The sequence below is a fragment of the Sphaerodactylus townsendi genome, linkage group LG07 (assembly GCF_021028975.2).
Source record: "Sphaerodactylus townsendi isolate TG3544 linkage group LG07, MPM_Stown_v2.3, whole genome shotgun sequence".
In the NCBI taxonomy this organism is placed as follows: domain Eukaryota; kingdom Metazoa; phylum Chordata; class Lepidosauria; order Squamata; family Sphaerodactylidae; genus Sphaerodactylus; species Sphaerodactylus townsendi.
In genome coordinates, this window is record NC_059431.1 from 38,543,460 (window position 1) to 38,555,611 (window position 12,152).

At 40.7% G+C, this 12,152-nt stretch overlaps 1 protein-coding gene across 2 annotated transcripts in view; it reads right to left on the reverse strand.

Annotated features, from left to right (window-relative positions):
• Nucleotides 1-1,804: 1,804 nt before the first annotated feature.
• MCCC2 (methylcrotonyl-CoA carboxylase subunit 2) overlaps nt 1,805-12,152 on the reverse strand; it is a 43,536-nt gene continuing 33,188 nt past the window's right edge. The window contains exons 16-18 of one of the 2 annotated variants that reach the window (XR_007245113.1): nt 11,472-11,557; nt 9,300-9,467; nt 1,908-2,025 (exon numbers count right to left, since the gene is read on the reverse strand). Coding sequence is in view for 1 of the 2 variants with exons in the window: in XM_048504032.1 (XP_048359989.1) it covers nt 1,908-2,025; nt 11,472-11,557 (204 nt within the window). In the remaining variant the exon portion in view is untranslated. Of the gene's footprint in view, nt 2,026-9,299; nt 9,468-11,471; nt 11,558-12,152 lie in introns of both variants that reach the window. The other variant, XM_048504032.1, reaches the window with a different exon arrangement.

Sequence of the window (12,152 nt, forward strand, 5' to 3'; positions counted from 1 at the left end):
CCTTTCTAATCACAGTTAATATATCTTTCTAATTGCATTAATCATATGAAGATGTATGTGCACCAAGCAGATAATTATATTAATGAAGATGTGTCAGCTGCTTGATGGCTCAATAATTTATATTTTAGATACTTTAGCTTTAAAGGGGGCTTGGACAGATTTATGGAGAAGTCGATCTATAGCTACCAATCTTGATCCTCCTTGATCTGAGATTGCAAATGCCTTAGCAGACCAGGTGATCGGGAGCAGCAGCAGCAACAGCCCATTGCTTTCACATCCTGCATGTGAGCTCCCAAAGGCATCTGGTGGGCCACTGCGAGTAGCAGAGGGCTGGACTAGATGGACTCTGGTCTGATCCAGCAGGCTCTTCCTTATGTTCTTACAAAAATTTGGATTGTATGATAAGAAGCAATAGCTGAAAAGTGCCAGACAATGGTGTTTGCGACAATGGCGTTTTATGTCAGCAATTTAATACATTAATACAGGAATGTAAAGACAAACAAGTTGGGAACCTGCAAGGATGTGCTGGGGCATCTCATTTCCCCATTCCAATTATTTCCTCTTATTCTGCTTTTGTCTCCTTCACAGTGCACAGGAGCTGCATGGGCTCAATTGTGTGGTCTGGTACCAGTAAGGTCTTGCAGTCTTTCCCACACTATTTTCTCTTTTTGATCTTCTGGCAACCCCCTTGTTCCAACTGTTCCCTTCTTCCTTCTCTTCTTCTTACAAACCTACCTAGGTTTTAACTATGCCCCGCCCCCCGCATCTTTTACTATGTTTATTTACTTCTTTACGCCTTGTCTTTCTCCACAATGCAACACAAACCAATTTACAGCATTCTGCTCGCCTCCATTTTATCCTCACAATAACTGTGGTATGTTAGGCTGAAAATGTGTGACTGGCTCGGGGTCATCCAGTGAGAGTTTGAACTTGGGTATCAAGATTCCTAGCGTGAAGCTGTAAACACTACACCACACTGGCTTTTGTGAGATGGCTGCTGTTGGAATAACAGCAAGCTACCAGTTCTAGGTGGGTCATGCCCCAAGGTGACAGCAAGTTGCTTAGCGGTTGCTGCCAAACCTGCCTCTGGTGAGTCCTCCCCTCAAATGCCCATACAATAATAAAAAGGGCCCTGCTTTCTACTCACAGAAACTGCAACTTGAAAGCAGGCATAAGAACATAAGAACAAGCCAGCTGGATCAGACCAAAGTCCATCTAGTCCAGCTCTCTGCTACTCGCAGTGGCCCACCAGGTGCCTTTGGGAGCTCACATGTAGGATGTGAACACAATGGCCTTCTGCGGCTATTGCTCCCGATCACCTGGTCTGTTAAGGCATTTGCTATCTCAGATCAAGGAGGATCAAGATTGGTAGCCATAAATCGACTTCTCCTCCATAAATCTGTCCAAGCCCCTTTTAAAGCTATCCAGGTTAGTGGCCATCACAGGCAATACTGTTGTGGCTGCCCAGCACTTACCATGAAAGGCACATGTTTCCTAAGCTACAGGCACTGCTTCTATAATCTTTGGGTCCTAGTTTTGTTTTTGTTTTCTAAGATTTCAGATTTTTCTGTAAGCCTATGGGTTTTTTCAGGTTTGTAGAAAGACACATTTTGCCTGTTCATGGCTCCAATCTCTGGATATAAATGTCTACAGATTTGGCTGTGTTGAGAACTAGATATACTGATTTACCACTAGAATTACCATATAAGAGAGACTGATCATTAAATCACCATCATGCAAAAATACAACAATTCTATTGCAAGATTTCATTCAACAAATATACAAAAATAAAACTGAATCATGGTATTGTGCAAATCTTTATTTCACATTGTGTTTTTTGACCTTTAGAGTTCATATCTTAATTAAAAAGCATATTATAATCGTCCAGAGATGTCAAGACTTTCAAATCACATCCTGAATACTCCAAACTCGGTCTTCTTAGTGGGTGCATTTAGTGCAGCACTTAAACTGAGACCCAAAACCAGTCTTGTGTCAGCTGGGTCAATAATCCCATCATCCCATAACCTGGAACAGACAAAGCAAATAGTAAAGGGTTACACTTTAGGTATACATGACATGCAAATGGGTGCTTTAATCACCGGGATATTGGAAAATAAGTTTTATTTAAGGCAGTTCCTTTTGCACAAGACACTGCGCAAGAGCTATTGAACCATTGACTTTTCACTTTTGATCACTCCTGCTGTGTATAAAACAAAAGGAGGGGAGGATGCTATAAAGAAAAAGAAGAGTTTGGATTTATATCCCCCCTTTCTCTCCTGTAGGAGACTCAAAGAGGCTTACAATCTCCTTGCCTTTCCCCCCTCACAACAAACACCCTGTGAGGTGGGTGGGGCTGAGAGAGCTCCAAAAAGCTGTGACTAGCCCAAGGTCACCCAGCTGCTTTGAGACCCCATTAGAAAGAAAATCTGGGTAATTCCTAAACAAATACATATTTAATAGCTTTTACAGTCCAATTTGGATGTGAAATATGACTGGATCAAAGAAAGTCATTATTAAAATGAGGTGGGGTTTCTAGCATATACCTTACAATAGTGTTCTGTAAGTAGAAACACGATGCAATACAGTCAAGATAATTTACTGTGTAGGCTACCTGTACACAAGAGTTCTTACACATGTGAGAATGTTCTGTGGGATCCAATGAATTTTCCTAGCTGTCACAAGACTTGACTAGAGACATTTTTAAAGGATCCCACCAACTCAGTAGACTCTTTGCAGTAACGGTGGTTTCAACATCGTCACAGATGCCACCCAATATTAAAAACAGATATTTCTTCTGAACTGGAAAAAATATATAAAACTGACCACACCGTATAAAAGATGATAGATTAGTACATATTTGCAGATCACAATCTTTTCTTGAAGACCAGAATCTAACACAAAATTAAGCATGTATTGTCGAAGGCTTTCATGGCTGGATTCAACTGGTTGTGGGTTTTCTGGGGTGTATGGCCATGGTCTAGTAGATCTTGTTCCTAATGTTTCGCCTGCACCTGTGGCTGGCATCTTCAGAGTGTATCACAGCGAGAAATCTGTTACTTCTACACTAGGCACACACTACTACAGTGTGTGACAGACTTCTTGCTGTGATACACCTCTGAAGATGCCAGCCACAGATGCAGGTGAAATGTTAGGAACAAGATCTACCAGACCATGGCCACACAGCCCGGAAAACCCACAACATCCAAAATTAAGCACGTTCACAGTAATTGTTTTCATTTCTGTATTGAATAATGGATCTAGTATCTGAACAGTGTATCAGTTTCATCTGGGATTATTCATTGTGATGCTCAAATTCAAAATATTTATACCAACACTATCTCCACTCGTTGCTGTAACAAGTTAATGTCATTCTAAGTTAGTTTATGCTTCATTCCAATTGTGAGCATGTCAAGCACACAGATCTGGCCATTAAACTAAGAATTCTGTTCCAAATGCAGGGATGTCAGCAGAAATACTCGGCACAGAACAAAGTGAAATACTTTCAAGAATCATTCCTTACAAATGTACAGCCAAACATATGTCCACAGTTATTAACTTTTCTCCATATACAAAGAAAATGTAAGTTATGACTAATTACTCGCCTGTTAAATGAAGTACGATTTTAACTTTAAACTCAAAGATATTAAAACTGGTGAGATATTCCTTTGTAATGCCCTACCAACAATCATTTCATTAATCTGCTTTATTGAAGAATATTCTTGAACAGATGAAGACTAATTCCCTGTCACAGTAAATTCCCTTTAAGACATTAATGCCATTTTAAAGGTTAAAAAAAAATCAAAACCCTCTAAGCATCTGTAACTTTAAATGGGTAACTGGTACGTGGATATTATTTGATGCCGATCAACTGTAATATCAATAAACCCACCTATACCCCCTAAATAATTTAAATTACTGTGATTATGGTGTGGGATGGGGAGAGAAGGTCACATGAAGAAATAACTAAGTGGGTTAGAACATTCATCTAATCCACAGTCAAAACTGGATTTCTTGAACAGAGTATTTTCCTCTGGCTAAAGAGATGCAAGCCTTCAGTTCTCAATTGTTTGAAGATTATATTTTAAATCCGATTACATGGGAAACGTGCAGCCCTCTTCCGGAGTGTTAATATTCCAAAGAACAGGACAAATAAATCTTTGTCCCGTACGTGAACATGTGGCAGCTTGACTATGAAAAGCCTTGTGGGGACACACACACAGCCTCCTAAGGTTTTTTGGACCTGGGCTTTTTTTTTTAACTATAAACCTATCCCTCAGTTTCCAAACATTTTACAGGTAGCATATAAGCGTTGGATTCGCTGCTGTGAGATACGTTTTGTGGTGCACAAGATCCCTGAGGTCACCGAGGCTGGATTAATATATAAACAACTAAACACATTTATTTATTCACAGGTTGGTTTTAAAGGAACAAACCAGCAGCACAGATCTCCAGGTAGACAAAGCAGAAACCTGGCTGAGGTAAAAAATTTAAACTGGTAATGATTACAGATACTTTTCTACAATGCTTTTAGGCCCAGATATTTATTCACAAGGTTGGATCCTCTCTCACACATAGGATTCCATCAACAACAGCCTGCCCTTTCCCCACAGTCAAACTAAACAGTCTGTTCACCACCAGCGCACTCTCCTCTCTCCCAGAGGCAGAGCTAAACCACTCTGCCATACTACCAGGCAGAATTACCCTTTACTCTATTGGCTCTCTTCTTGGAGCCAGACCTGAGTGTTCACTGCTCGCTCTCTCTCTCTCTCTCTCTGAGGAAGATCTCAACTCTTCTCTCCTCCTATATTTCCTCCAACATCTCATTCGCCCTTCTCAAAGTGATTGGGTGCTAAAGCAGCATTCCTATGTGCTCATCAGAGTGGCTGATCTTCCCTTCAGGGGCAGAACAGACTCCTGTCTGTCACCCTGAGCCATCAAGGCCTGCTATGGTCACTCAAAAATCAGAGCAAAGGTTACAATTTTAAAGCACATTAGAAGGTTATACAAAACTCCTCTAGAAATCTCTCTCCTCTGTTGCCAGATGTGCCTGCTTCCTAGTTCCTCTATGTATGTCTTTCAGATCTTGTAGCAGCACATGCTGAAATATACCACAAAAGAAATATAGGAACAAGAAATGCCACGTGACCTCTTTGTGGTTTCAAAGAAGAAAGATTTATATTTTATTTTTATTTATATTTTGGATTTTTAAACCACCCTCCCCGATGGCTCAGGAATGATGAGGCTGACTTATAGTACAAAAGCAGTGATGGAATATATCTGTAATTTCTGAGGTGCCCCTGGATTGCAAAACCAATGTTTGACTATTCTGGGTCTCAGAAATACACCAGTCAGCAGTGATTAAATTTGAGGATAGTACAGAGGGGGTCTTACTAGATGGAAGTCAGCAGTGCCTCCCCCAACCCCATCATTTTATTCATCTTGCCTGAAGAGACCTGCTATGGTAAAGAAGCCCTTAGGGACATCATAGTCCACTCTTTGTAATGCTATAAGCATTTTAGTCCACTGACAATCATGCCTTATAGCCAAAGCTGCAAGTCATACCTTTTGAAAGCTGCAAAATCAGGAGCCCATGTTTTACCAGAGGCCACTTCTGCCCGTGCAGGATAATCCTCTTTCAATCAATTTACACAACTGTTTGCAAGTGGATTTTGCTATTTTGCACAGTAAAATATAGCTGTAAAGAGCACTGAAAGTGGATTGAAAGTGCATTATTCTGCATGTGTGGAAGGGGGGCCTGACTGAAGCCAATAGTCTGGATCTTTTGCATTCCCGGGACCTTGTGGCAGACATAAACAAGCTGACAAAGAATAGGTCTACCAATAGCTACCAAGACTAAAGGGAACCCACAGTCAAAGGCAGTAAGCCTGTGGAATACCATTGTCAGGAGGCAACAGCAGGGCTTGGACAGATCTATGGAGGAGAACTCAATCTATGGCTACCAATCTTGATCCTCTTGATCTGAGATTGCAAATGCCTTACCAGAACTGGTGCTCAGGAGCAACAGCCGCAGAAGGCCATTGCTTTCACATCCTGCATGTGAGATCCCAAAGGCACCTGGTGGGCCACTGCAAGTAGCAAAGAGCTGGACTAGATGGACTCTGGTCTGATCCAGCTGGCTTGTTCTTATGTTCTTAAGACCTCAGCCACTCTGCCCTGTTTGTTGGCCCTCCAGAGTAACTGCTTGGCCCATATATGAGATCGAATGCTGGACTAGATTGATCACTGGTTTGATCCAGCAGGGGTGTTCTTATGTTATCTCCTGAGCTGAGTAGAGTTGATAGAATGCCTTTTTACAGCTGTACCCTGCTTCTGCAGCAATAAAACTGGATCACCCCAAGGCTCTTAATTGAGTCACTTTCAGCTGGACTTCCATCACACATAGGAAGCACCAGGTCCTTCAGAATGTTAGCCTTCCAAAACAACATTACCTCTGTCTTGCCTGGACTCTGTTTCAACTTGTTTACCTTCTGATGTTCAACTACAGGCACTGTTCCAGGATAACAATTGATTCCAAAACCACAAAGGATTTCTCTTAAAGGCTTTACATAGATAATGAATAACATAGGAACCCCAAGACCAAGGGCAAGGAACAACTTAAACCTATCCAAAGCAAAAGGAGTCACTGAATCCAATCTTCTACCTCTACCTGGATAATTTCAATATTTAAAGCAAGATATCAAAATTAAATGAAAACAGAACTGTGAAAGTATGAGTATAGAAAGTGTCACTGGCTCTTTGCCTTTGAAAGTAAGCTTTGCGAGAGTCTTGTACTGTTATAAAAATCTTTCCAGATGTTAAACCTGTAGAGCACATTTTTGTCATAGCAAATAAAGATTTTTATTGACGAGAAGTTTTCCACTATAAAATAAAGAAGACTTGCTCTCTTTGTTTAGTGAAAGCTGCCTTCTAGAACGGGGCAAAGGATTAATTATTAAGCAAGCTATCAAACCTCATGGTGAGAACATGAATCACATCTCTCCTTGTAAAAAATTCATAACAGGGCCTCTGCATGGAAAAGAAGCAAATGGCTCAGAGAAGAACACCACTCATGTCATTTGTTACAAGGTAAACTGATTAATCTGCTTTTAGAGGCCTGTACACAGATTAATCTAACTCATTAAAAAGACATCTGGCTAATGACTCTTGATAATTAAGAATGCTGTATGTGAAAGCTTTTGTTTAAAACATGTCAGATTAGGAAATGCAACTAAGGAGCCCACTTCTGACATCCTGTATATCAAACAAGATAATTCACGTGTAAAACTAATAAATGCCATCCTGGTTACGTTTTTTCCCACCCTAGAGCCCCCCCCCCCCCACACACACACACTTTTTGTTCAAATAGATGGACCCTGGTACAAAATCTGAGGTGCATCATGATGGATGGACAAGCTGCCCCCCAGCAGACAGTCCATCTTGTCATTTTTGACAGCGTCAATCAGAGAAGAGAGAGAAGAAGACTGGAATCAATCCATTCAGAATACTCTACAGATAATTAACACTGTCAGGAGCAGAGGGGATATGTGTGGGATCCCGTAGCACTAACTAAGGTCCATGCAATGATCCAGACATCCTACAGCTTGTAATGTTTCCAATTCAGAAACAATTCAAATGCATAAAGCCTATATATCTCTGCCAATTGCCTTTGCTCTTTCCATAACAATCAGTAGAAACAAGGAAGTCTATTGGGTCACTTGGGGCTAATTAGTATAAGATCTTGAAAGCCCAAAGTAAGAAATTATCAGTCCCAACTGACACTTTTGTGCAGTCAAATGCTAGTACTATTATGAAACAATCAATAATTTTCTTCTCTATGTTGATACTGTTTTTTTCTGGCAAGTATACATTTTGATAGCAGAAATGTATGATATTGGTAACTGATTTGGCACTCTTGGAAAATAGGTTATACTTGCTAAGCCTATTAGCTTAGGTCCAGTTCACTACCCAAACAACCCAAGCTACTGCTGGGGCGCCAAACCAGTTGTCAAGGATGATGTGTGAGGTGATACAACATGCATGGCTTGCACCATCTGTGCCAGTGGTGTTGGCACCTAAAGCCAACAGTGGCTGCATACGCCCTTTCTGTGCCCCCTACTTTGGATGGTAGGACATGAGAGGAGGGGAGGTATGCATCTCCTCATGTTGCTCCTGCCTTGGATGCTGCTAGTGGCAGGAGGCAGTATGGGAGGAGAGTATTTGAGATGGCTCACTAATTTGAGACAATCCTGCAAAGATGCTTGGTTCAGACATAACACCAAGTGTCAGTAAAGTTGTTTGAACGTGATCTGCAGCCCGAGTAACTGGGAACACAAGAGTCTTTGTAATCCTGGCTTGCAGGGAGAGTCCTAACCATAGTTAAAGCACTACACGTAACAGCAAACTGCCGTTTGCCAGAAAGCAGAAAGTAACTCATTAGACTTTGGGGCGTGAAGAGAGGCAAAATGCATTAGCCCAAGGATCGACCTTGCTCATTTAGAGCACTGAACCACAATCTGACTTTATGTTTGAACTGAGCCACAGAGTTTCATCCACTGGAAATCTGAGGGATTATGGATTCAAAGGAGTCATATGACTAATCTCTAAATCACTTCATCTTCAGTTAGGTCAAATGTCACATGGACAGACCAAACGTGTCTCAAGATTTCTTACACTTAGGAATAAAAAAGAAGTGATGACACATTGCTAATTGTCATTCCTTTCTCAAAATTACAGGTGACATCTAATTATAAACACAAATATCCTCTGTGCAAATGATTAATGCTCTCACCTGGATAGCCCAGGCTAGACTGATCTAATTGAATCTTGCAAACTAAGCAGGGGCAGCCCTGATTAGTATTTGGATGGGAGACCGCCAAGAAAGTCCAGGGTGGCAAAACAGAGGCAGGCAATGGCAAATCACCTCTGCATGTCTCTTGCTTTGAAACCTCCTTGGAGTCACCATAAGTCAACTGTGACTTGACAGAAAAAAAACATGTAACCTATGCTCCAAACATATTTGGTCAGCTGCGGAAAGACCGGTGCTCTGTCTTGTACCAAAACTGTGCAAATACTGCATGGTAAAAATCCAATTATCTTTTCAGTCCTTCAGCTCATTTTTGATGGGCCTCCTGAAATTAAGTAAAAAAAGAACACATGCTGAACAAAAATTATTTTCCGCCACCAATTAAGGTCTTTGTCTAACTACAGATAGCTTGATGACAATTTTAATGCAATTAGTTCATTGAAAAAAAGTCCTTAATGTAAGTATAAATGTACTAATAAAAGATGGAGATACATACACTCATTTGCTTCTTCTGCCTCAGGGAGACAGATGACATTTTGCAACAGAAACGCAAGGCTAGATCCTCAGCTGATCTACTTGCACATATTTCTCCCAATTCTAATGAAGCAGTCTTGATTTATGCCTCTTGTTAAGATCATCTTCATTCAGGACCATCTATTTTGAACTAGTTCCAAAGAACAGAAGACAGCCTACTATCAAGATACACAACAAATCAGTGGCAATTCGTAATTGCTGTGGCAACATCACCTCAAACAAGCAAACTACTCTAGATCAGGATAATTATTTGGTGTTGGCGTATGGACAGGAAAATTCAGTAACAGGTTTTTGCATTTAAGCTGACACTCATTAACACCGTCTAATAAATTACAACAATCTCATTTACAAAAGACCAATTAAAACTTAGGTAAACTCTAGCAGCATTGGTAAACAGCTCCTCAGACACATGAGTAGCATTACCAAAAAAGACAGCTCTGTTGTTACTTTTATCCTACATGTTTGTTTGCAGTGTCTCTCAAATGATCATCACAAACCAGCGGTTCACTAAACATGGATTTATTACTGTGACCCAATAAAAATGTAAATTACATCATAAAGATGTTATGTGCTCTGCTAACATGCATCAAGAGAGATGTTTGCTACTCTCATGTTTTATAAATCAAAATCTATCTTCAATAGACTGTGGAAAGCCAGGATGGTTCAGCAGATAGAGTATTAGACTTAGTTCCCAGATACCCCAGATTAGACTATAGTTCCCAGATATTTGCATATTTTCTGCAAATCTGGATACATTGAAAGATCTTGTGTCATTTGATCTCACCCCTTGTCTGAAAAACAGGGGTAATAAACAACCTCATGCAGTGAACTGACAGATGTACAAGACTGAACACAACTTGTACATGAATGTTATGCAAATGGCTAAAATGCATCCAGTCCAGCTAAGCACTGATTGATCTATTTTACAAAATTTGTATCCCACTTTTCTGTCCTCACAAGAGCCACCAAGATGTCAAACAAATTAAAAACATACATCATAAAAATCATAAATTAGAAACCATTTAAAGTACCAAGAGAAGGCCAAACAAAACTTCACTTATTGGCAGAAGATACGGATACCTATTTCTTGACAACTTCTCATTTCTTATGAGCCTTTTTTCTTGTCAGACTAAACCCGTGGTGGCGAACCTATGGCACTCCAGATGTTCATGGACTACAATTCCCATCAATCCCTGCCAGCATGCCCAATTGGCCATGCTGGCAGGGGCTGATGGGAATTGTAGTCCCCGAACATCTGGAGTGCCATAGGTTCGCCACCACAGGACTAAATGCTAACCCTTCTATGGTTATGCAAGGTAGATACATGAACCTACTATACACAGAAAGGACCTGCCCATGTTGTTCTGATTCTATTGACTTTCCCGCACACATCTTCCTGGAGTGTCCTTTTTAATCTAAAATTCAGTCATATTATTTTTTCGTCGATTGGACGAATATCCCTGTGTCTGAGTTAATCTCCCATTTATTAGGTGACAGTGATCCTAAGATTTCACTGGCAGTGGCAAAATTTATCTCAGTCTTTATATCCCTTAAACCAGGGATGTCCAACTCTGGCCCTCCAGATGTTCACAGACTACGACTCCCACCATCCCCTGCCAGCAAAATGCTGGCAGGGGCTGATGGGAATCGTAGTCTGTGAACATCTGGAGGGCCAGAGTTGGACACCCCTGCCTTAAACAATAGATTCAGAATACATGAATCAAGAAGCTTCTAAGGAACAAAGGAAAGGTAAGGAAAGAAGATGGCAATAAAAGGGGATAGACAAATCTCACTGCGGGGGAGAGTTCCAGAGTTTTTGGTGCCACAACTGAGAAGGCTCTCTCCAGGGTTTCCACCTGACTAATGTCAAAAGGTGGGGATACATAAAGCAGGGCCTCAGAAGATGACCTTAGGAGCTGGGGTAGTTTCATAAGGGAGGAGTCAGGCCTTCAGGTATGCTGGGCCCAAACCATATAGGGTTAAGAATTAGAAAGTTAAGAATAACCTAACCTGTTCCTGTGACATACAGCCAGCTCAGTCACTCCTGCCAAGAGGTTTCATCACTATCACTACCCAAAAGAATTACTATCTGTATTAATATAGAGATCATATTCAACATTAATTTTTGTCTTACCGTGCACTGGAATAGTAAGGGTTTCCTTCCTCTTCAAACCTTCTGATAATTGGCTCTTTTAGGGCTTTTTCCTCTTCTTCCGTTAACTGTAAGATGAAGCTTTAAGTTTTCAACTTCAAGTATTAACAAAATAACAGACATTTCTGACCATATTTTATTGTAGGCTCTCCACTAAAACAACCAGTGCTTTCATGACACTAAAAAATGCATCTCAGTAGCTTCAGTGGTGAAAAAAACTCCTCTAAAGCTATGAAGACCAAAAGAAATAGTATTAAATTTCACTGAAGGATGCTATTGGAATTTGACTGATTGATTAAATAATTTTGTTAAGGGAACTTTCTTTGTCAATTGAGTTTTTCCTGCATAAATACTTCGGAACTGCAGTCAGCATTGATGGGATACTTCTATAGTCCTGTGGATGACAGGCTTTCACAAGGAACACCCCTTTTATCTCCAGTGAATTTATTTCCAAAGCAAAGACAAACAGACCCAAGGGGAAAGTTAATACATAAACATAAGAGCCCTGCTGGATAAAACCAATGGTCCATCTATTCCAGCATCCTGTTTCAGGTGGCAGCCAAGCAGTTCCTCTGGAGTTCCAGCAACAGAACACTTTGCTGATGTTGTCTCCTGGCACTGGTATTAGGAGGTTTACTGCCTCTGAATGTGGAGGGCAATTTG